The sequence below is a fragment of the Gopherus flavomarginatus genome, chromosome 3 (assembly GCF_025201925.1).
Source record: "Gopherus flavomarginatus isolate rGopFla2 chromosome 3, rGopFla2.mat.asm, whole genome shotgun sequence".
Lineage (NCBI taxonomy): Eukaryota > Metazoa > Chordata > Testudines > Testudinidae > Gopherus > Gopherus flavomarginatus.
This window is the reverse complement of record NC_066619.1, coordinates 135,430,245-135,455,865: the sequence shown is the minus strand read 5'-3', so window position 1 is coordinate 135,455,865 and position 25,621 is coordinate 135,430,245. Positions and strand designations below refer to the sequence as shown.

Here is a 25,621-nt window from a genome sequence, read left to right as displayed (position 1 = left end):
GATGCTGCAGTTTGAAACCATTCCCACATGTTATGAAGGCATTAGAAGCCAAACACCACATACCCTTTGGCTTACCATGGCTGCCTGAAAACTGAATTCTGTTGCCCAGCTGTGTGTGATGTGTCACCGTACCGGCAGGCACTCAGTATAAAAGGCTAAATTGACCTTGTACCTAAAGCACACGTTCTGTCTTCTGTGAATTGCTTGATTCACTGTGAAAGAGTCTCCCTTTTGTTCTCAGAAATGTATCATCTTAAATTTTACTCTCCCTTTTTATCCCCCCGCAGTTGCAAATGTTTCTATGCTCCCCCTACCATCTCCATCCCTGAGGTTATCGCAGATTAGAAGGCGAAAAAACGACGTGCGATAACATGTTTTCCGAGCTCATGTAGTCCTCCTGCACTGACAGGGCACAGCTGAATGCATGGAGGCATTCAGTGGCAGAGTCCAGGAATGCATTAAGTGATGAGAAGAGGCAGCGATGCTGAGGCTAATGGGGGCACAAGTGGACATGCTCAGGTGTCTGGTGGAGCTGCAGGAAAGCCAACAAGAGCACAGACTGCTGCTACACCCATTGTACCACTGCCTGCCCTCCTGTCCACGTTCCATATTCTCCTCACCCAGAAGCCCAAAAACGCATGGGGGAAGGCTCCGGGCACCCAGCCACTCCACTCCAGAGGATGGCCCAAGCAACAGAAGGCTGTCATTCAAACAGTTCTGATTTGTAGTATGGCTACAATAAGCAATGTGGCCTTGTCCTTCCTTCCTCCCCCACCCCACCTGGGCTACCTTGTCAGTTATCTCACTTTTTTTTTAATAAAGAAAGAATGCATAGTTTCAAAACAATAGTGACATTATTTCCTTTGCCAGCTGTGATTGAAGGGAGGAGGGTGGTTGGCTTACAGGGAATTAAAATCAACAAAGGGGATGGGTTTGCATCAAGGAGAAACATACACAACTCTCACATGGTAGCCTGGCTAGTCATGAAACTGGTTTTCAAAGCCTCTCTGATGTGCAGTGTGCATAGCTGTACTCTTCTAATCGCCCTGGTGTCTGGCTGCTCAAAATCAGCTGCCAGGCAATATGCCTCAACCTCCCACCCAGCCATAAACATCTCCCCCTCACGCTCACAGATATTATGGAGCACACAGCAAGCAGCAATAACAGTGGGAATATTGGTTGTGCTGAGGTCTAACCTAGTCAGCAAACAGCTCCAGCGAGCTTTTAAACGTCCAAAGGCACATTCTACCACCATTCTGCACTTGCTCAACCTATAGCTGAACTGCTCCTTACTACTGTCCAGGCTGCCTGTATATGGCTTCATGAGCTACGGGAGCAAAGGGGAGGCTGGGTCTCCCAGGATAACTATAGGCATTTCAACATCCCCAACAGTAATTTTCTGGCCTGAGAAATAAGTCCCTTTTTGCAGCTGTTCAAACAGCCTGGAGCTCCTAAAGATGAGAGCATCATGCACCTTTCCCGGCCATCCCACGTTGATGTCGGTGAAATGTCCCTTGTGATCCACCAGTGCTTGCAGCACCATTGAAAAGTACCCCTTGCGGTTTATGTACTGGTTGGCAAAGTGGCCCGGTGCCGAGATAGGGATACGCGTTCCATCTATCAACCCACCACAGTTAGGAAAACCCATTGCAGCAAAGCCATCCACTATAACCTGCACATTTCCCAGAGTCACTACCCTTGATAGCGGAATGTCAGTGATTGCATTGGCTACTTGAATCACAGCAGTCTCTACAGTAGATTTGCCCACTCCAAACTAATTCCCGACTGACCGGTAGCAGTCAGACGTTGCAAGTTTCCACAAGGCTATCGCACTCGCTTCTCAACTGTCGGGGCAGCTCTCATCTTGGTATTCCTGTGCTTCAGGGCAGGGGAAAGCAACTCACAGAGTTCCAGGAAAGTGGCCTTATGCATGCGAAAGTTTCGCAGCCACTAGGAATCATCCCAGACCTGAAACACTATGCGGTCCCACCATTCTGTGCGTGTTGGCTGCGCCCAGAATTGGCGTTCCACTGTATCAACCAGCTCCACTGCCACCATGATGTCCCAATTGCCACATCCCGTGCTTTCAGGAACGTCTGTGTCCATGTACTCCTCACAATCGTCCTCATGCTGCCGTCTCTTAGCCAGGTTCTGCATATACTGCAGTATAATGCGCAAGGTGTTTACGATTGCTCACAACAGCAGCGGTGAGCTGAGCAGGCTCCATGCTTGCTGTGCTATGGCGTCTGCATGGGTAACCCAGGAAAGAAGGTTTGAAATGATTGTCTGCAGCTGCTTTCACAGAGGGAGGGAGGGAGTGTAGGAGCAGGATTTTATAATTGTATTATGAGAATTAATGTATGATTTGATTTCATCCTGCCAGCCACCATTTTGGAATAGCAGAAAGGAATGACAGATCAGAACAATCCTTCTGACTGATTATGGTCACCCTTTTGTTTTAGGATAAGTTATAATGTCTACTATGGTTTCCTATATCTATTACAAATTAGGCACTCTAGTTACATATACTTTCTAAACCTTAAAACAAAGAAATGTAAGAGACAGGATCTTGTATAGTATCAGAGGGATAGCTGCGTTAGTCTGGATCTGTAAAAGCAGCAAAGAGTCCTGTGGCACCTTATAAACTAACAGACGTTTTGGAGCATGAGCTTTCGTGGATGAACACCCACTTCGTCAGATGCATGTAGTGGAAATATCCAGGGGCAGGTATATATATGCAGGCAAGCTAGAGATAATGAGGTAGTTCAATCAGGGAGGATGAGGCCCTATTCTAGCAGTTGAGGTGTGAAAACCAAGGGAGGAGAAACTGGTTCTGTAATTGGCAAACCATTCACAGTCTTTGTTTAATCCTGAGCTGATGGTGTCAAATTTGCAGATGAACTGAAGCTCAGCAGTTTGTCTTTGAAGTCTGGTCCTGAAGTTTTTTTGCTGCAGGATGGTCACCTTAAGGTCTGCTATAGTGTGGCCAGGCAGGTTGAAGTGTTCTCCTACAGGTTTTTGTATATTGCCATTCCTAATATCTGATTTGTGTCCGTTTATCCTTTTCCGTAGCGACTGTCCAGTTTGGCCGATGTACATAGCAGAGGGGCATTGCTGGCATATGATGGCGTATATTACATTGGTGGACGAGCAGGTGAATGAACCGGTGATGGTGTGGCTGATCTGGTTAGGTCCTGTGATGGTGTCGCTGGTGTAGATATGCGGGCAGAGTTGGCATCGAGGTTTGTTGCATGGATTGGTTCCTGAGCTAGAGTTACTATGGTGCGGTGTGCAGTTACTGGTGAGAATATGTTTCAGGTTGGCAGGTTGCCTGTGGGTGAGGACTGGCCTGCCACCCAAGACTTGTGAAAGTGTGGGATCATTGTCCAGGATGGGTTGTAGGTCCCTGATGATGCGTTGGAGAGGTTTTAGCTGGGGACTGTATGTGATGGCCAGTGGAGTCCTGTTGGTTTCTTTCTTGGGTTTGTCTTGCAGTAGGAGGCTTCTGGGTACACGTCTGGCTCTGTTGATCTGTTTCCTTATTTCCTCTTGCGGGTATTGTAGTTTTGAGAATGCTTGGTGGAGATTTTGTAGGTGTTGGTCTCTGTCTGAGGGGTTAGAGCAGATGCGGTTGTACCTCAGTGCTTGGCTGTAGACAATGGATCGTGTGATGTGCCCGGGATGGAAGCTGGAGGCATGAAGGTAGGCATAGTGGTCGGTAGGTTTTGGGTATAGGGTGGTGGTAATGTGACCATCACTTATTTGCACCGTGGTGTCTAGGAAGTGGACCTGCCGTGTAGATTGGTCCAGGCTGGTCTCAAAACTACAATACCCGCATCCTCCCTGATTGAACTACCTCACTATCTCTAGCTTGCCTGCATATATATACCTGCCCCTGGATATTTCCACTACATGCATCTGATGAAGTGGGTGTTCATCCACGAAAGCTCATGCTCCAAAACGTCTGTTAGTTTATAAGGTGCCACAGGACTCTTTGCTGCTTTTACAGATCCAGACTAACACGGCTACCCTTCTGATACTTGACACCATGCAAGGCACTGTATTTAGCCGTATGGAGTGGAAATCCATCAACCTCATGAAGAAACTTGCACAAATACAGACAGATATCATCTTCCTTTCCAAATGCAAACGAATGGACATCATACCAAATGGACTAAAGGTAAAAAATCCACTGCTATCTACATACTACACAGACCACAGTGAGAGATTATGCCATACTCTATCAAAGAAACTGAGGAACCACCTGATCAGTATCCTATACAACAAACAGGAAAACATCAAAAAAGAGCTCTCCAACCTGGAGACCGTCATTAATAACCAAACTTCCATACAAACCGACTTCACTAAAATAAGACAGGAGATCTACATTACTCACTTCACCTCTCTACAAAGGAAAAAGGACTGTAAGCCGTCTAAACTCCTATCTGCCTCATGGGGCCACAACCGTGGTACCCCCAACCCACCCAGCAATATTGTCAATCTATCCAACTACACACTCAGCCCAGAAGAAAAGTCTGTCCTATCTCGGGGACTCTCTTTCTGCCCTGCCACCCCCACCAACATGATACAGTTCTGCGGCGATCTGGAAGCCTACTTCTGCCGTCTCTGACTCAAAGAATACTTTCAGGATAACACTGAACAGCGCACTGATACACAGGTACCCTCCCACCAACAGCACAAGAAGAAGAACTCCACATGGACTCCTCCTGAGGATTGAAATGACAGTCTGGACCTCAACACTGAATGCTTCTGCTGACGTGCACAGGCAGAAATTGTGGAAAAACAACATCGCTTGCCTCATTAACCTAAGTCGTGCAGAACGCAATGCCATCCACAGCCTCAGAAACCACCCAGACATTATCATCAAAGAGGCTGATAAAGGAGGTGCGGTTGTCATCATGAACAGGTCTGACTACCAAAAGGAGGCTGCCAGACAACTCTCCAACACCAAATTCTACAGGCCACTTCCCTCAGATCCCACTGAGGAATACACTAAGAAACTGCAACATCTGCTCAGGACACTCCCTACACTAACACCGGAACAAATCAACATACCCTTAGAGCGCTGACCAGGGTTATTCTATCTACTACCCAAGATCCACAAACCCGGAAATCCTGGACGCCCCATCATCTCGGGCATTGGCACTCTCACTGAAGGACTGTCTGGATATGTGGACTCTCTACTCAGACCCTATGCCACCAGCACTCCCAGCTAGCTCCGTGACACCACTGATTTCCTGAGGAAACTACAATGCATTGGTGACCTTCCAGAAAACACCATCCTAGCCACCATGGATGTAGAGGCTCTCTACACAAACATCCCACACACAGATGGAATACAAGCTGTCAGAAACAGTATCCCTGATGATGCCACAGCACAACTAGCTGCTGAGCTCTGTGCCTTCATCCTCACACACAACTATTTCAAATTTGATGACAATATATATCTCCAGGTCAGTGGCACAGCTATGGGCACCCGCATGGCCCCACAACATGCCAATATTTTTATGGCCGACCTGGAACAACGCTTCCTCAGCTCTCGTCCACTCACGCCCCTTCTCTACCTACGCTACATTGATGACATCTTCATCATCTGGACCCATGGGAAGGAGTCTCTGGAAAAATTCCACCATGATTTCAACAGCTTCTACCCCACCATCAACCTCAGCCTGGACCAATCTACACGGGAGGTCCACTTCCTAGACACCACGGTGCAAATAAGTGATGGTCACATTACCACCACCCTATACCCAAAACCTACCGACCACTATGCCTACCTTCATGCCTCCAGCTTCCATCCCGGGCACATCACATGATCCATTGTCTACAGCCAAGCACTGAGGTACAACCGCATCTGCTCTAACCCCTCAGACAGAGACCAACACCTACAAAATCTCCACCAAGCATTCTCAAAACTACAATACCCGCAAGAGGAAATAAGGAAACAGATCAACAGAGCCAGACATGTACCCAGAAGCCTCCTACTGCAAGACAAACCCAAGAAAGAAACCAACAGGACTCCACTGGCCATCACATACAGTCCCCAGCTAAAACCTCTCCAACGCATCATCAGGGACCTACAACCCATCCTGGACAATGATCCCACACTTTCACAGGTCTTGGGTGGCAGGCCAGTCCTCGCCCACAGGCAACCTGCCAACCTGAAACATATTCTCACCAGTAACTGCACACCGCACCATAGTAACTCTAGCTCAGGAACCAATCCATGCAACAAACCTCGATGCCAACTCTGCCCGCATATCTACACCAGCGACACCATCACAGGACCTAACCAGATCAGCCACACCATCACCGGTTCATTCACCTGCTCGTCCACCAATGTAATATACGCCATCATATGCCAGCAATGCCCCTCTGCTATGTACATCGGCCAAACTGGACAGTCGCTACGGAAAAGGATAAACGGACACAAATCAGATATTAGGAATGGCAATATACAAAAACCTGTAGGAGAACACTTCAACCTGCCTGGCCACACTATAGCAGACCTCAAGGTGACCATCCTGCAGCAAAAAAACTTCAGGACCAGACTTCAAAGACAAACTGCTGAGCTTCAGTTCATCTGCAAATTTGACACCATCAGCTCAGGATTAAACAAAGACTGTGAATGGCTTGCCAATTACAGAACCAATTTCTCCTCCCTTGGTTTTCACACCTCAACTGCTAGAATAGGGCCTCATCCTCCCTGATTGAACTACCCCATTATCTCTAGCTTGCCTGCATATATATACCTGCCCCTGGATATTTCCACACATGCATCTGACGAAGTGGGTATTCACCCACGAAAGCTCATGCTCCAAAACGTCTGTTAGTTTATAAGGTGCACAGGACTCTTTGCTGCTTTTACAGGATCTTGTATTGCGTCTATGTTAAGGAGATTAGAGGAACATTGAGGGCCTGAAGCCCCAATGTGAATTGTTTTAGTTATAAGATTTAACAAGGTTTGATTTACAATGTATTCTGCTGAATATAAAATACTGCTGTCTGTATACCTTTGAAGGTTTCTGTAAGAGATGGTTTGTGTGAATGAGGAATACATGCATCATGAAAAATAAGGTGTGAAAGCCATCACAAACGTCCAGATGGTCAAGAAAAAGTGAGAGACTTGGAAAGACCAGGAGACAATCAGAAAACATCCACTGTATCCCAAGCTAAACATATTAGCAGCATTGACAACCTGAGAGGTGAGGCAGGCACCCCCGAAGGCGAGACAACAAATAGGAGATAAATTATGGGAAGCCCAATAACCATCAAATGATAACAGCACAAAACCCCAAGATTAACATCACTTAAGGACAGGATGACATTGCAAAATGCATGGACTCAAATGGGAATTTACAACTATAAAGCTGGGGTGATTTGCCATGGAACTCTTGGTTCAGTCCTGCAAAGCCTCGGAGCATCAGATCGCAACGGACAGAGCCCAGCTACTCACTCGTGCTCAATCTAACTGACCATTAGATTGACTCGAGCTACAACAGACTGGTAACTATTAACATCAACTGGCGTGAGTGAGTGACTGACTGAAAAGCCCATGCTAACTGTTGTATTTTCTATAAATGCGGCGTATGTGCCTTTTCCCCCTGAAAAGAATCTGTGTGTTTTGTATAGCATAACAGGAGGGAGGGGAGACTTACAACGTGTACCCAAAACCACCCACGACAATGTTTTTGCCCCATGGGACATTGAGAGCTTAACTCAGAATTCCAGTAGGCAACAGAGACTGCGGGAACTGTGGGATAGCTGCCCACAGTGCACTGCTCTGTGTGTCGATGCTAGCCACGGTACTGAGGACACACTCTGCCGACTTAATGCGCTTACTGGGGACATACACAATCGACTGTATAAAATCTATTTCTAAAGATTAACTTCTATAAAAATCTACCTAATTTTGTAGTGTAGACATACCCCAAGTGTCAGCACAGACTGGCTGCCAGGGTGTCACCTAACTCTGGACCATGCCCTGCCTACTCTAGAACTCCCCTTCGCTGCTACTTCCTTTGCAGTTGCACCAGTTGGAGTACAACAGCAGATCTTCAGGAAGCGTCATTGTAGATAGGACCCTAGTGAATTTAAGCAACTTGCCCAAGATAGCACACAAATCCATAGCAGAGCAAGGACTAGAGCTCCACCCCAAACAAAGTCTGAAGTCCCAGTCCCCTACACTATTCCCTGGGCTAAATGGTTCTGGTTTCTCATTAATGTTGCCTGGCAGTTATGCTTCATGACCTTTAATCATGGAATGTAAAGCTTCTATTCTTTAAATGAGATCTATACATCAGAAACATGTTTCTAATATACATTAGTTTTCTCTGAAGACGTCCTGCACTAACTGGTAAGTATCTTGTTATTTAAAAACAAAGCTGAATTATGAACCTATTTTGCTTTGAGGTTAACAAATTAACTGATTTCAGTAGGACTTCTGGTGCAGGTACTGAAGTGGGGTGGAGGGAGGGCATAGTTCCCAATGTTTCATTACTTTTCATTGTCCAGGAATTAAGCAGATGACCAACACTTACAAGTTATATACATTCTGCCCTCAGTTACACCCAAGAAACCCCAGAGAAGTCAGTAAGGCTGCATGGGTAAGAATGGAGGCAGGCTATGACTTCTCCTTTTACCTTCCAGCTTACCTGCTTTGTGCTGAGGTTGCACAGTATAACATCTCCAGCTGCCGTAGCAATACACACAGACTCCTGATCTGGCAGATCTTCAATGCCCACAATGTGGCCACTTCCATCTTCTGGCAGAAAACCATCCACAGTCAAGGAAATGTCATTCATCACCTAGACAGAGAGAACAATCAGAAAATGACTATGTATTACTTTGTTTAGATTTATGCGAATCCAGAGGGGGCAACTATCTATACACTCTAGGCACCCAACACCTCCAAAAAATACAGCACAAATATTACCTCACATGGAGCAGTAAGAATAACGGAACTCACCACCACTGAGCCAGGCAACTCAGACATCAGACAGGGAAATACCTGTCTTTATTCTCAGTTACATTAAATATTTCATTGCTTTTCAAACTGATTATTTTTTAAGTGAAAGATCAATTCACAAATAGCAATGCTCCTTAACAGAATGTGTCCCATTAAGTATCATTTTATGGCCCCTATGCCCCCCACCTCAAAGGGACTATAAGAAGGTGCAAGTTCCTGCTGAATTTGCTCCAATATTTCTGAAGGAGCATGTAGACAGTAGAGGGATAGCATCACCTTAAATACACGACTGAAATGTTTTCATATGCTGGTTTTACAAACTACACATCAGAATACTACAGCTAGAAGTTTAGAGAAAATTTGTCTCTTCTCTCCTTTAGCTTCTTTACTAGGTATGCTGGAGAGCACATTTTTTAGAGCCAGTTTGACTATTTTTCCTGTACAAATACATCAGTTTCCCCCACCTGTGTGGCCCTTTCACACAGCAACTGAGGAGAGAAAAGCAATTATAAAACCCAAAGCTGTGATTGTAAAACCATACACACTGGCTAGTGGTATGCATGTGCATGTCGGGGGCAGGGTGAGAATATTTAATGACAACTCAATTTTTGTAATTCACTAGATTTCAAGTTGACGGTGTCACTAGAATCAGTATGGAGATTCTATAGAAGTGTCTTTCCTCATCACAAACTAAGAGAATTCTTCTGGGACTGCTGCAGACAGAGTGCACTCGGCAAGGGAGAGAAGTGCCTCATGCTGCTCTGCAGCGTGCCTCCCAGACAAATCTGTGCAGTACTAACAGATTCCACAGACAACAGGGCCCAGACCCACCCAGAGGAAGCACTGCCACAAAGCAAGGGCTGGTAAGGAAGGAAGACAGAAAAACTTCTCTTCCCTTGTGTTCTGAGTGGAACTGAAATTTACACCATATTCGGGTTACATCTTCATCTGGAAGGCAACTTCTGTACCTTTTGAAACCCTACCTATGAGTTCATGGCTGCTGCAGCCAGAAGGAAGAGCACGCAACATTGCTTGTACAAGTTTTGCAAAACACTGGCCAAACACATCCCTGGGTAAAACCACACGGTGGGGAACCCGGTGAAGCCCTTTAAATCCCGCCCGCAGCTTTGGCAGCCGGGCTGGGGCTGGCATTTAAACAGCTCGGAGCTCCATGGTGGCTGGAGTCTCAGGCCCTTTAGTTTGCCACAGGGGCTACCAGCCACCTCTGCAGCTGGGAGCCCCCTGTGTAGTTTAAAGGCCCTGGGACTCCCAGCCACAGCTGGTGCCCCAGGACCTTTAAATCTTGACACTCCCCCGCCCGCACTCCTGCCTTACGCATAAAGTTGAAATCGCACATGTTAAATGCACGTAAGTTGCGAGAGACCTGTACCTGAGATAATCTGCCCCCCCTCCGTCCCCCTTTGAAGCAGGGAAACGGGTGTTATAGCCCCATAATTGAGTCCACCTGCCCACCCTTAGCCTAGTGACCAGAATCAATATGGTGGCCCTCACTCGAAGGCTGTGTGGCCTAGTGGCCAGAGTCAACACAACTGCCCTTCCTCACAGGGTTGCATGGGCCAGATACAGAGTCAATATGGCTGTCCTCATTAGCCAGGCCAGTGCTAATATGGCTGTTCTCATTAGCCAGGCAGTGTGGCCTGATAGCTGGAGATGGTGGCTAGTGGTAGGGGGACCCAGGCCTCCCTAGTCCATGAGGTCCCAGCTCAGGCCCTTGTCAGCGGCGAGTGCACTCATCACTGGGTCAGTAGGGATCCGACTGAAACACACTGACTTATTGCTCGGTTCTACAATTGGATCAACAGCTAGTCTCTCTGGGCTGCTTCCTACTCAGTCTTCCAGTGACTTGGTCCATGGGTGTCTGAGGTCTTAGGCCTGTGAAGTTCCCGACAGTTCCAACGTCTCTCGGGCGACTGCAGGTAGACAAGTATCCACCAGTGTCTCAGCATGGCTGGCCTCCCCAATCTGGGGCTCTCGGGCAGGAGCCTGCAATGTGCGTCCTCTCTCCTCTGTGGTCCACCCTGACTGAGCTGGGCTGCTCCCTTTTATATTGATACTCCAGTTGGAAAATGGACAGCAGGGGTGAAGGGGTGTGTGGCTTCCTCTGCCCAGAGTCATGGGTAATGCCTCCTTGTCCAGTGCAGGGCAAGTACACTCCATCACACCTCCATAATGAAATAGTCCCAAACTAGATTCAGTGTCAGAATTTAAGTACTCAGCTATGTCCCTTTATATAATTAAGGCTCCTCTTGTCCTTGAAAGCTATGAAAAAAATGGGAGAGGGAAGGCATATCTGCCTGTGGCAGAGCCAAGAAGCTGAGCACGAGTGTCGGAAACAAGGGGCGAGAATGAAGCAGCAGTCAAATAAAGCCTGACTGAACCTGATAACACACCTCAGATGCTTTACCCCTTAGGCATCTGAGAGCTTTAAAAGCCAAGAGAACTTGGTGCGCTAGTTACAAGACAACGTGTCTAATGGTTACAGTTAGAATTCTGGGTCTGACCTCAGCTCTTGCACTGACTCACTGTGTCTGTGGGCAAGGTACTTGGTCTCTCTGGGCCCCCGTTACAGACTCTTAGTATAGCCCCTTTTTAATGAAGATCCAGCCTTCTGAGGAGCAACTGAGCTGTGCAGGGTTAGAGTGGAGCTTTTGAGGAGCTCCTGCGCACTGCAGAACAAGGCTACAGAGTTCACTCATGGATAAGCTCATGTCTATGGCAGTTCTTTGCTTAGGAACCTCAGTTAAACAGTTAAAAATAATGGCTCATAACATGCTTTGCATTGATGTCTATTCAGCTCGGTTGACTCCTATTATTCCTGTACAGTAGAAGGGAACTTCACCAGACACCAATCTAAAGGCCTCCATTATTAATTCAGTGAGAGTTCTCTGGCTTTCCTGTTTTAGCACCTTCAGAATGCAGTAGCAGAAAGAACTGAATTGGACAGGGCATGTAACTTTACCAGGACATGACCAGAATAATTAAAATGTAGATTTGTCTGCCTTCCAGACTGCAAGCTTTCTTCAGAGCAGAGACTTTTGCAGGTGTACCCTACAGTGCTGCAGACATAATGCTGGCACTAAACAAAATCCACGTGAAGGGCCTAGAGCATGCTTACTGCTATATAGAACCCAGTGGGGACAATGACAAACTAAGGAGTTTACAATCCAAAGAGATTATATGATCTTTATAGGTGGATAGAACACAAGACACTGCAGCCGCACCACAACACGACTATTGGCAGTAAAACGCATTTCCAGCTATGCACAGCCAACCTACTGTGCGCGTGTGCATGAGAGTGAGAGAGAGAGATTGATCACAAAGTATTGTCACCAGGTCCAACCCCGTAACACTCAGAGTGCTCTGAATGACCAGTAAAGTCAATGGGCATGAAAACATTTACCATCCTGCAAGCATGAACCCAGAATTAGCATCAGGAAAACAGCCCTAAACAAAGTTTTGGAACTTCCACCAGTAACTCACCCCTCGAATGGCTGGGTCGAGCTCCAGGATCCCATATTCTGAACCAATGAGCAGCGTCCCTTGGTCTGCACGGAGGCAGAAACACTGAGGACTCCCCAAAGCCTGGACAGGCCCATGCTCTCGACTGTGCAGTAACTTCAAATTTCTCATTGTATCAGCAACACAGGAACTGGAGAAATACAATCCCCCAAAGAGTTATTAAACAACTGCATAGAGGGAGCTGTAAACTGAACCTGAGAAAAGAGGTATGTGACTGCCTTGAGAGGAAAGAGAGCGTCCGAGGAAGGATGGGGACTACTTACTCCACAGAGAAGGTGAGCAGGGGGGAAACTGAGGAAAGCTCACAAAATGATGAATGGGCTCAGGAAGGCAAGGCAGCCACTCCTATTCACCCTGAGGCTGACACGAGAAAGGGGCTCGCCGGGACCCTGAAAAGGGACCAGATTACAGCCAAGAGAAGGAGTTTTGTTCATCTCCTGTTTGTCTCAGGTGGGCACTCGCTGTCCCGAGAGTAGCACGGAGACCGGCCGCTCCGAGCAGGGCCGCGCCGCTGGTGGAGGCAGGGTCACTAGAGGGCCCCGCCTGTCAGGGGAGCCCCACGGGGGGCGGGGCAGAGCCGCTGCGGCTCTCGGGGGGGTGTGAACAGCCCCCCCGCCCCGGGTTCAAACTCTGCCTGGGAACAAGCGGCGAGAGGCCCGGGCCGGACAAGGGGAGAGACCCCGGGCAGACACACGCGGGGCCGCGAGCCGCCGCCGCCGCCCAGACCCTCCCTCCTCCCCGCCCGGGCCCGGGGCGCCCCTCACCGCGCGCCTGCCCCACGACTCAGGAGACGGGCGCGGCCATATTGAAACCGCCAGTCACGGGAGGAGCATGCGCAGTAGAGACCCTGGCGCGGGGCGCGTGCTCCGCGGGTGCAAGCGGCTCCGTCCCACTGTCACTTTGCGGTCCCGGGACGGGGCTGCCGGCCGGAAGCACCCAAGGCCTGGCTGTCAGTGCGGCCACACCCGCGAGCCGCTGGGTCCGGGCTCGGGCTGCGGCACCTTGCTCCTGCCACCCAGCGAGGCCGGATTTCCCGGGCACCCCCCACATCCCGCCGGGGCTCGGGGAACCGGCCTTCCCCGCTGCGGAGGCGCTGGGTCTGCCCAGGGTGGGGGCTTTGGCCCTGTGGGATTGGAAACGTTTCCCAGCGCTGCGCCCCGGGCGGCTCCGGCTGAATTTAACTCCCGGTTATACCGGCAAAAATGTTCTTCTCCCGCCCAGCGGGGGGGGGGGGGGGACCCGCGTGCCGGGGTGGCTGGAGCTAGCGAGCCCCGGCGGGACGTGTCGCCTCTCCCGCCCCAGCCCGCTGCAGCGGGGGAGGCGCTGGCACGGGGCAGGGCGGAGCAGTGTCTGCGTGTGCCGGTGCTGCGGACTTCAGCTGCCCAGAGCCAGCGGCCAGTGCCGGGAAGGGGCCGCTCGGGCCGGCGGAGGGCGCTGCGCACCCCGCCTCTCACCGCCGGCTGCCGTCGGTCTCGCCGCTCCCGGCCAATCCCCCAGCAGGCGGACGCGCTGCACCCCGGCTGGCACGGCCCGTGCGCAGCAAGCGGCGGGGAGACCGGCCGGGCGCTGCGAGCCGGGTAAGGGCAGCGCGGGCCCGGGCGGACAGGGGGTGCAGGGCCGCACCCAGAGCGTGCGGATCCCGGCGGGAGCGGCTCAGCCCGCCCTGGGCTCCCCGCAACCCTCCGGCGCTGCGCCGCGAGCATGGCAGGAGGCTCGCCGTGGGGGCAGCAGCGGTGTCCTGGGGTCCCCCCCCCACCCGGCAGTGCGGTGCCTTGGCACACGGGGCAGCGCTGTCCTGGGGTCCCCCCCACCCGGCAGTGCGGTGCCTTGGCACACGGGGCAGCGCTGTCCTGGGGTCCCCCCCACCCGGCAGTGCGGTGCCTTGGCACACGGGGCAGCGGTGTCCTGGGCTCCCCCCCCCCCACCCGGCAGTGCGGTGCCTTGGCACACGGGGCAGCGGTGTCCTGGCGTCCCCCCCCACCCGGCAGTGCGGTGCATCCGGAACACGGGGCAGCGGTGTCCTGGGGTCCCCCCCCACCCGGCAGTGCGGTGCCTTGGCACATGGGGCAGCGGTGTCCTGGGGTCCCCCCCCCACCCGGCAGTGCGGTGCGTCCGGAACACGGGGCAGCGGTGTCCTGGGGTCCCCCCCCACCCGGCAGTGCGGTGCCTTGGCACACGGGGCAGCGGTGTCCTGGGGTCCCCCCCACCCGGCAGTGCGGTGCCTTGGCACATGGGGCAGCGCTGTCCTGGGGTTACCCCCCCACCCGGCAGTGCGGTGCGTCCAGAACACGGGGCAGCGGTGTCCTGGGGTCCCCCCCCCACCCGGCAGTGCGGTGCCTTGGCACACGGGGCAGCGGTCTCCTGGGGTCCCCCCCCACCTGGCAGTGCGGTGCGTCCGGAACACGGGGCAGCGGTGTCCTGGGGTCCCCCCCTACCCGGCAGTGCGGTGTCTTGGCACACGGGGCAGCGGTGTCCTGGGGTCCCCCCCCCCACCCGGCAGTGTGCTGCCTCCGGCACACAGGGCAGCGGTGTCCTGGGGTTACCCGCCACCCCGGCAGTGCGCTGCCTCCAACAGACGGGGCAGCGGCGTCCTGGGGTTGCCCCCAACCCCAGCAGTGCAGTGCCATGGGCACCAGGGGCAGTGAGTGTCCTGGGGTTACCCCCCACCCCGGCAGTGCGCTGCCTCCAGCAGACGGGGCAGTGAGTGTTTTGGGGTTACCCCGCACCGCCACAGGGGGCAGTTGCGATCTCCTGGGATTACTCCCCACGCACACCGTCCCATGGGGCACAGGGGGCGGCAGCAGCGTCCTGGGGTTACCCCCCACCCTGGCAGTGTGGTGTCTCCGGCACACAGGGCAGATGGGGCAGCGAGTATCCTGGGGTTACCCCCCACACACACACCGCACCACGGGCCAGAGGGGGCAGCAGGCCTGGACTGTGGACCTCCTCTGGCCGATGTGCCCCACAGCGAGTTGATCTCTGCAATTGGCACAACTCCGCCAAGGCTTTCCCAGCTCCCACTGTGGGTCCTTGAGCCCAGACAGGGTACAGCCTTGCCAGGAACTTGTCCTGAGTCAGTTCGATGTCATCAAGGGGCTGCTGCTGACCCCTGCATGCTCTGTTCCCCGCTGAGTGACCCCTTCCCCACTGTCAATGTAGCTTCTTATCTGTCACTCACAGGACCCTGGAACTGCCCCGGGTCAGCTCAGGTCTGCTCAGCCCAGATCCCTGTCTCTGGAGCTACGTTGACAGTACCCGCTGCTTTGGTGGCTTGTCCCATACATACACACGTACCCAGAGCACAGGTATAAATAGCAGTGTAGCTGGTGAGGCATGTTTTAGGGAAGCAAAGATGCCAGAAGGGTGTGGGTATGCCGCTGAGTACATACCCTGCATGCTCTCTACTCGCCCAAGCCATACCTCCCTATCTATACTGCTATTTCTAGCAGTGCAGTGTCCTGCTGCCCATGTCTTTCCTGCAGCTGGGAAGGGCTCTGGCCATGTAGAAAGGCTCCATCCTGCTGGAGCCCTGCCCTGCCCTGCCCTGCCACAGGGAGAGTCTCTGGCAATGAGGAGACAGTGGGAAAATGCGCTGACAGTGGGAAGCTGCTGAAGTTTCTCCCCATTGTCTGTCCCCCACCAGAGCCTTTCACTGATATGTGAAGCTAGACACTGTAGTGTGGACACAACCTGCTTTTCACTGCAATGTATAGGTACACGTACACAACATGCTGCTGAACGTGGTGTGTAGTGTAGCTATAGCTTGGCAGTGGCCAGCGCCAGCTGCTTCAAGGAAGATGGCAGAGACCCCATAGTGGACAGTTGTGGAATAACCAGTCCAAGGGGGAGGTAAATTCCCTCTGGCCCCTCAGTGACAGGCAGACTTGGCTCCTGCAGCCAGGAAGATTTCTAGTTTTCTCAGCCTCCAGTTGTTTATCCCTGGTAATGGGTGGGCTGAATGGTGCCCCTGGGTGATTGCGGCCTGGGTTTGATTTTTTCAGTCACTATTCGGCAGGCCTTACAGTGTTGTCAGTGTTCCAAGCAGGGGTGAAAGTAACTTACAGGACTTACCGGTACTGCTGGAGTCCTGAGGGGGGTGTGGCCTCATCCAGAAGAGACCTGGGCTCTCAAGATTTAAAGGCCCTGGGGAACCAGCTGTGGCTAGGAGACCCAGAGCCTTTAAATCAACCAGGGGCTCTCAGCTGCAGAGGTGGCAGGAGCCCCTCGGGGAAAATTAAAGGGCTCGGGGCTCTGGCCACCAGGGGGAATCCCGAGCTTTGCAGGGCTGGGGCAGGGATTTAAAGGGCCCAGAGCTCCTGCCACTGAGGGAAGCTCGGAGCCCTTTAAATCCTGGCCCCAGCCCGGCCGCCAGAGCCGTGGCCAGGTTTCAAAGAGCTCTGGGCTGCCCGCAGCCATGGGGAGCGCTGAGCCCTTTAAATCCCGGCCCCAGCCCTGCTGCCGGAGCCGCGGCCGGGATTGAAAGGGCTCTGGGCTGCCTGCAGCCACGGGGAGCTCTGAGCCCTTTCAATCCCAGCCCCAGCCTGGCTGCTAGAGCTGTGGCCAGGATTTAAAGGGCTCTGGGCTGCCCGCAGCCGCGGGCAGCCCAGAGCCCTTTCAATTCCTGCCGTGGAAGTCGATGCGGTCCAGCACGGCGTACTGGCTCTTGCCAGTACACCATACTGGACTGGACTGGCTTACTTTCACCTCTGGTTCCAAGTCCACATGTTAAATACCTGCGTATGGTGGGCATTTGCCAAGGCAGGAGGAGCTCCCTCTCTAACACAGGCAAGATTAAGGTAGTGGGTACAGTCACTTTGGTCCTTGCCCTAATCCAGCATTTTCTTCTTGCCACATCTACCTTTTCCTGCATTTAACATAGAAATATATAGTTAGGCTCCATGTTCCATGGCTCTCCTGCAGCTTCTGAGGTAACTTCCAATGTGAGGGTTACCTGGTGTCAGTGTAACAGGAACTTCCTCCTGTAAAAGTGAGTGTGATATAACATACAGTCGGGGCGAGGTGTGTGTCTGCCCTGCCCAAACAATCAGGGTGAGATGTGTGTCTTCCTGGCCTTTCTTCAGTTTTTCTTTCTGAATCAGACTTAAAACTTATATTGGCAACTCCCAGGTTAAAGATACATGGCAAAACCATGGTATTTGAGCAGTGTCCTTTAGCTTGCTCACAGCTAGAGAAGCCTCATGGCTAGCAGCAGTTCAACCCATTTTTTCATATAATTACACATCTTACGCACCTATTCCACGTGGATGATATTGTCAAACATTTTAAGATTTTACTTTAATCGATTGGACTCAGGAGTGATCTTAAACTTTTTCAATACATTTTCTTTAAATCTCAGGCCTGGTCTACACAGGGGGATGAGGGAGAGATCGTTCTAAGATAAGCAACTTCAGCTACGAGAATAGCGTAGCTGAAGTCGATGTATCTTAGATCAATTTAGAATCACTTCGCGTCCTCGCGGCGTGGGATCGATGGCCACCACTCCCTTATCGACTCCACTTCTGCCTCTCGCCCTGGTGGAGTTCCAGAGTCCATGGCAGAGCGATCGGTGATCAATATATCGTGTCTACACTAGATGCGGTAAATCAGTCCCCGATACATCGATCGCTACCCTTATACACCGTAGCATCACCCTCCGTCATTTAAAACTTGTCTTTCTTTCCCCGTTAATCTGGTTAAGAGGATAGGCGTCCACTTAGCCTCTGAATTCTTATGGATCCCACACAGTCTCTCAAAGGTCGACAGGAACTCCTCGGTGCAGTCAGTCTCTGGGTAAATTGGGCAGGCTTTCTCCCACTCCCTGTTGTTGGGAGGGGATGTACTCAGAGATTGAGCCTACTGCTTTTGTGCTGCAGGACTTCGAGATGCAGTGTGTGAGCTTCCATCTGTTTTTGATGTGCTTTTTCCTCGCCTTCTGGTTGCTCTAGGTGTCTCTGATGATCTTCCTCCTTGATTTCAGTGAGAGGCTTTGCATCTTTGGTAGGCTCTCTCCTCGGCCTCGTTAGTTTCTTTCTTCTCCCTGCCTCGGAGTTCCACCATCTGGTGCTCACGTTCTTTCTGGGCTTCCAGGAGCTTCAGCCGAACAGTTCTGCTGCAGCGGTCTCTCTGGCATCTGGCGTGTAAGGGAATGCTCAAACCCTGCTCCTTGGTCAAAGTCTATCAGCAAAGCGCTCTGTTCCTGATCTGAGGCTCTCTTTTTATGGGCTGTTCTCCTATTTCTGTGTAATTTTTCACGGTCTTTTTGTGAAGACCTTCCTATGACTGTGAGTCACTCATTGTGACTAATCTGTAAAAACTCTCGGTATTACATTACACTTTTGACAGCACTGGGGTCATGATCTATAAACCCAGTTGACCTGTGGCATGTGAATCCTGCTACGACTACACCCATTGTCACGCTGTCTGGAGTGGCTTACGACAGTGAGTGCCTGCCTGAGGGCAGACTGTCAAAAACCGTGCAGACAGCCCAAACTGGTGATGTGTTTTATCATTAGATTTCTCCAAGCCAATAACAAATGTGAACTCCCGGATCACTGTAATAGTCTTACTGTGGAATCAAAGACAGTCCTCTTAGTCTATCTGACCACTTAGACAAACTGGACTTAGTGATAAATGGTCACTTACACCAAAAATCACTCCACATCCAGGTTGCTTCCAGTCCCAAGAGACCAGTCGCTTACCCTAGATCAAGTGGTAGCCTAGATCTGACAACAAAGACAACCTTTATAGCCAATCATGTAATAAACTATCTAAAGGTTTATTAACTAGAAAAAAGAAATGAGAGCTGTTTACAGGTTAAAGCAAACAAACACATACACACAAACAAGTTACCATGTAAATCCTAAAAGTGATAGAGTTGTGGTGATCTGTCAATTCAAACTCTGCAGGCAGACCCAGAAGGCAGTCCCTGGGAATCTCGGGCTTCAGTTTAGAGTCTCTGGCACTTTAGAGTTCAAACTGTCAAAAAGATGAAAAAATGTCTCTGACAGGTTTCCCCCCAGGGTGCCACCTGGAACTGGGGTACCACTGAGCCTCCTTGACCCACCAGCCTGGGCTCCCTTTACACTGCACTGCTGTGTCCAGCCTGCACTTTCACCAGCACACATACAGATAGGGACACACCCAGCTGCAGTTACATGCAGACACTGTAGTCAGCTCTGCCTGAGAAGTCTCCAGCTGAGGAACTTCCCAGCTACTCAGGCACACACTCCCCTCTGGAGTGCAAACCCAACATTATACCATTTTGGGCTGCACAGGGAACTGTACAGCATAAGCTCATGAAATTCACCCCCTCAATGTGGAAAAGAATATACAATGGCTTTCTGCCCCAAGTTAGGACTCCCACACACTGGTTTTAGACAAAGCAAAAACAAGTTTATTAACTACAAAAGACAGATTTTAAGTGATTATAAGGGATAGCAAACAGATCAAAGCAGATTACCTAGCAAATAAACAAAACCGTCAACTAAATTTAATATACTACATAGATTGGGTACGAATAGCAAATTCTCACCCTAAATGATGATGCAAGCAGGCTGCGGATTCTTAAGGGACAAGCTGCACTAGCTCACAGCTTGGAATCCCCAGGTGTTCCATTCACATGCTAAAAATCCCTCTAGCATGGGTCCAGCACTTCCTCCAGTTCAATCTTTGTTCCTCAGGTGTTTTCAGGAGTCTTTTTGAGCGGGGAGTGAGAGGAGAACCACAATGATGTCACTCCCCTGCCTTAAATAGCTTTTGCATATGGCTGGAACCCTTTGTTTCAAAGCTTGGTTCCTACCCAGTCAGTGGAAAAACACTGGTATCCCAAGATGGCGTCCAGCACCAGGTGACCTAGTGTAGTGTCACAGCAGCCATGAGTCGGAGGCTGTCTGCAGCGTCCTCAGGAAGGCCCCAAGGTGGGAAATAAGCTGCTTCTAAAGCCTATTGTTTCCCCCTAATGGCTCTTCAACCTGAATGGATCCTTCTCAGACAGCCATCTAGACTGAGTGCCTTTTGCCTAGTGGGCATTCCCCAGGTGTAAACACATTTGTAATACAGATATATAGTCAATCTTCCTAACTTCAGATATAAAAATGATACATGCATACAAATAGGGTAATCATATTCAGTAAATCATAACCTTTCCAATGACACCTCACATGACTTATCTTACATAAAATACATTATGATTATATCTTAACCATATCATAATAATACCACTGTGAAAAATATGGGGTGCAGTGTCACACTGTCCTGTAGCTTTGTTTTATTTCCTTCACTTGGCCTCTAAGCCCACAGGATGAGCTTTCTTGCATGTAGCATTGCCCAGATGAGATAGTGCCATTAACCAGCCCTTTGCATTGTGATGTTCCTTGATGGCACATCTGATTTTGATAATCCGTTTGGATGGGCAGGGGGATGTGTGGTTCCCATGCCTGAGCTTACAAATTCAGAGCAAACATTTTCAAAATTATAAAGTAAAATTTACATATTTCCTTATAGCATGGAATACAGACATTGTAAATGAGATTAATGCATGCAGCAATTTACAAGCATTTCATAGAGTCTAAACGCTAAATATATTCTTATGAGACTAATACCTTTTCTGAGCAATACTAACATTCTGATGAACTGATCTGGGGTTTCCAATTATAAGTGTGTCAATGCTTTGTCTAATGCCTGCAGCCTGGGCAGCAGTGGGTCTGGCCTGCCAGTGTTACACCCCTAATGTGGGAAATGGAGTGACAGCATAAAGGTGAGAACTGAATGAATGGAGCCTGCTGATGGACCCGATAGACTTAAAGCTCCATGGACACTGGGCAAAGAGAGAAAATTGCCTGTAATGTAAGAGCAGATTCCAATCCACTTGCTCATACTAAATAGCACCTTGCTCCACAAGCGGTTCTATCAAAGTCACCACTTGTGGCATGCGGTACCATTTGGTGTCAGCGGATCTGAGTGTGGCTCCCTACTCACTAGAATGTGCTAGACCTGCCTGTGTGACTTTGTTACAGAGGAAAAAGTAGTCCAGGAGCTAACGTTTACTGATGGTGTGAAATTCCATACAGCACCTGCCTTCGTGAAATCTACATGTTCATGTCGGCAAATGGAATATTCAACAGTAGATTGTATCCCAGTTCATGGCAACCACACCTGGCTTTTCCCCTCAGTGATCCAGCAAGGGCATCCACTCCCAGGCTTCTGGCTCCCCAGCCAGTGTCTCTTAGGTGACGAGACACCTGTCTCTCTCCCACCTGACCAAGGTATTTCCAGGCTGCACAGTTCCTTGCCCACACTTAGGCTACATCTTCACTACCGGCCGTACTGGCGGGTAGCAATCGATTTCTCGAGATCGATATATTGTGTCTCATCTAGACACGATATATCGATTCCCCAAACGCGCTCCTGTCGACTCCGCAACTCCACTGGAGCAAGTGGTGGTAGTGGAGTCAACGGGGAGCTGCGGACATTGATCCTGCACCATGAGGATGGGAGGTAACTCGATCTAAGATACTTCGACTTCAGCTGCGTGTCTTAGATCGATCCCCTCCCCTAGTGTAGACCAGCCCTCAGTCATTGCCAGCAAAACACAGCTTGCCCGAGAAGGCCTGCTGACGTTCTCTTCAGAGACCGATCACAGTGTAGCTGCCCAGTTATAAGAACCAGAGGGCCAGTCTGTTTGCTGAATCAGACAGAAGGCCCTGAGTCAGCTTAAACTCAGGCTATTTATTCACAAGTCCTTTCTCTGCCTGTTTTGTCCCTGGAGAATGCACTCCGAGCTGTCCTCAGGTAACAAGGGATCAGCAGACAAAAGATCCCCCTGCAGGGCAAACCTTGAAAAGCTGAGTCCTTAGGTGGGCATTTGCAATTCCCTTTTCCCCAGTATTGCTGTAATCCTGTCTTCCCGCTGAAGAAATTCCAGAAAAATCCTACAATATTACATAGGTGTGATGGGATGGATCACAGAAACCCCCTTGGGAGCTGCCACCTGATGTGCCAAGACTACTACTCCCCCTGCTTTCCCTGCCAGCTCAGGACCCCAGCACCCTGTCTTGCTGAGCCAGATGCTCCCATCTGCTCCAACACAGACCCAGGGTCTGAATTACTTGCCCCAAAGCTCCAGGTTTACCTGAAAGCAGCTCACAGAAGTGTTCTTGTCTTTAGCACTCAGATGCCCAACTCCCAATGGAGTCTGAACCCAAATAAATCCATTTTCCCCTGTATAAAGCTTATGCAGGGTAAACTCATAAATTGTTCACCCTCTATAACAGTGATAGAGAGATATGGACAGTTGTTTGCTCCCCCAGGTATTAATACGTACTCTGAGTCGATTAATAAGTAAAAAGTGATTTTATTAAATACAGAAAGTAGGATTTAAGTGGTTCCAAGTAGTAACAGACAGAAAAAAGTAAGTCACCAAGCAAAATAAAATAAAATGCGCAAATCTCTGTCTAATCAAACTGAATACAGGTAAGATCCTCACCGGTTCCAGAATGCTCCCTGTTACAGGCTAATCTCCTTTTAGCCTGGGTCCTGCAATCACTCACACCCCTTTGTTCCAGTTTCTTCCAAGTATCCTGGGGGGTGGAGAGGCTCCCTCTTTAGCCAGCTGAAGACAAAACGAAGGGGTCTCCCAGGGGATTAAATAGACTTTCTCTTGTGGGTGGAGACCCCCTCCTCTCTCCTATGCATAGTCCAGCTCCAAGATGGAGTTCTGGAGTCACCTGGGCAAGTCATGTCCATGCATGACTCAGTCTTTACAGGCAGAAGCCATTGTCCACATGGTATCTTGCATGTCTCCAGGAAGACTTCTGATGTGGACTAGAGCATTCCAAGATGCATTTGTCCCCCATGTGCTTCCTGATCGGGTACTTAACCTTGCAAATTCCTTCCTCAAGAAACTGACCAATGCTTCACAAAACTTACTTAGAAATCAAGCAAGTTTACCGCCAATATTCTTAACCTCAAGTACAAAATGATATATGTGTACAAATAGGGTGAATAGATATAGTAGACCATAACCTTTACAGAGATATGTTACATGGCACAGGCAGCACAAAATATATTCCAGTTACGTCATATTCCCATAAAGCATTATGGGGTACATCGTCACAATAGGCACTTGCATTTTTAATACAATGGGCGCTCCTAAAATATGCCCAGGATATTGCCATCTGTCACAGGTGGATCCCTCTCACCATTGAAAAGGTACACCCTTATTTCTCTCTGAATTTATCTAGCTTCAGGTTCAATCTATTGTCATCATACACCTTTCTCTGCTAGATTGAAGAGCCCCTTATTAAATATTTGTTTTCCATTTAGATACTGATGGACTGTAATCAAGTTACTCTTAACCTTCTCTTTTTTAGGCTAAATAGCTGGAGCTCTTTGTGTCTCTCACTAGATAGCATGTCTTCTAATCCTTTAATCGTTCTCATGGCTCTGCTCTGAACCTCTCCCAATTTATCAACATCCTTCTTGAATTGTGAGCACCAGAGTGGACACAGTATTGGAGCAATGGTTGAACCAGTGCCAAATACAGAGGTAAAATAATCTCTATTCTCTTACTTGAGATTCCCCTGTTTATGCATCCCAGGATCACATTATCCCTTTTGGTCAAGGTCCCACTAGGAACTCATGTTCAGCTGGTTATCCACCATGACCCCCAAATCTTTTCCAGAGTCACTGCTTCCCAGGATAGAGTCCCCCATCCTGTAAGTATGACCTGCATTCTTTGTTCCTAGATGTATACATATACATTGACATTTAGCCATATTAAAATGCATATTGTTTGCCTGCACCCAGTTTACCAAGAAATGTAGATCATTGTGAATCAGTAACCTGTCCTCCTCATTATTTACCATTCCCCCAATTTTTGTGACATCTGCTAACTTTATCAGTGATGATTGTATGCTTTCTTCCATCAAGGTCATTGATAAAAATGTAAAACAGTGTAGGGCCAACAACCAATCCCTGCTGGTCCCCATTTGAAGCACACCCACTTGGTAATGATTCCCCATTTACAGTTACATTTTGAGATCTATCTGTTAATAAATTTTAATCCATTTAATGCGTAGCATGTTAATTTTATATTCTGGTTTTTAATCACATAGAAGTCTTTATTACTTCAGTACTATTACCTTTATCAATGCAACTTGTAATTTCATAAAAATAAGATATCAAGTTAGTTTGGCATGATCTGTTTTCCATAAATCCATGTTGATTTCCATTAACTAAATTAATTCTTTAATTCTTTATTAATGATGTTCCATATCAGCCACTCCGTTATCTTGCCCAGGATCAATGTCAGGCTGACAGGCCTCTAATTATCCAGGTCATCACATTTACCCTTTTTAAAAATTTGACACAACATTAGCTTCCGATCTTCTGGAACTTCCCCAATGCTCCAAGACTCATTGAAAATTAACATTAATGGTCCAGTAAGCTTGTCAGCCAGCTCTTCTTAAAACATTCTAATTTAAAAATGCCTAACTTAAATGGCTTCTGTTTAACATCCTCCCAAGATACTGGTGGAATGGAAAGAGCGTTATCACCATTTGATGAGACTATATCATCTGCTTTTCTCCAAATACAGAACAGAAATAGTTATTGAATGCTTCTGCGTTTTCAGTATGATTATTGTTAATTCTACCATTTCCGTATACTAATGGACCAATACCATTGTCAGAATTCTTTCTGTTCCTAGTATATTTAAAAAAACTCCTTATTGCCGTTAACTTTGCTGGCCATAGATTTCTCCTTGTGTCCCTTTGCTTCTTTTATGAATTTTCTACTGTTCCTTTCATATATATAGCTGCCTTGTGCATTAACTTCCCCTCTAATGCAGGTTGGTTTTATGGTCTCTTTCCTCAGTTTTGGCTTTTTGGGCATCTAGGAAGGTATTCTTAAATAGTTACCAATTGTCATTCACATTTTTCTGTTTAAATTCTTCCTCCCACCTGCTTTGGTTCATAATTGTTTTTAGTTTTGTGAAATAGGTCCTATTAAAGCACCAACTATATATATTAGTGATCTGGATTTTATTCTGCTTGCACATTATAAATGTAATCAAGTCATGATCGCTTGTACCTA

General features: G+C 49.2%; 2 protein-coding genes across 7 annotated transcripts in view; one reads left to right on the top strand and one right to left on the bottom strand.

Annotated features, from left to right (window-relative positions):
- ELP1 (elongator acetyltransferase complex subunit 1) overlaps nucleotides 1-13,747 on the bottom strand; it is a 121,787-nt gene extending 108,040 nt beyond the window's left edge. For 2 of the 6 annotated variants that reach the window (XM_050948200.1, XM_050948204.1), the window contains exons 1-3: nucleotides 12,793-13,117; nucleotides 12,491-12,659; nucleotides 8,676-8,828 (exon numbers count right to left, since the gene is read on the bottom strand). In XM_050948200.1, coding sequence (XP_050804157.1) covers nucleotides 8,676-8,828; nucleotides 12,491-12,640 — 303 coding nt within the window. In that variant the 5' untranslated portion in view covers nucleotides 12,641-12,659; nucleotides 12,793-13,117. Of the gene's footprint in view, nucleotides 1-8,675; nucleotides 8,829-12,490; nucleotides 12,660-12,792; nucleotides 13,210-13,293; nucleotides 13,378-13,723 lie in introns of those variants that run through there. The other 4 variants (XR_007773660.1, XM_050948203.1, XM_050948201.1 and 1 more) reach the window with 4 other exon arrangements.
- A 256-nt stretch (nucleotides 13,748-14,003) lies between these two features.
- TBC1D2 (TBC1 domain family member 2) overlaps nucleotides 14,004-25,621 on the top strand; it is a 41,234-nt gene continuing 29,616 nt past the window's right edge. Inside the window, 1 exon segment of the mRNA XM_050948236.1 lies at nucleotides 14,004-14,106. The gene's annotated coding sequence lies outside the window, so the exon portion shown is untranslated.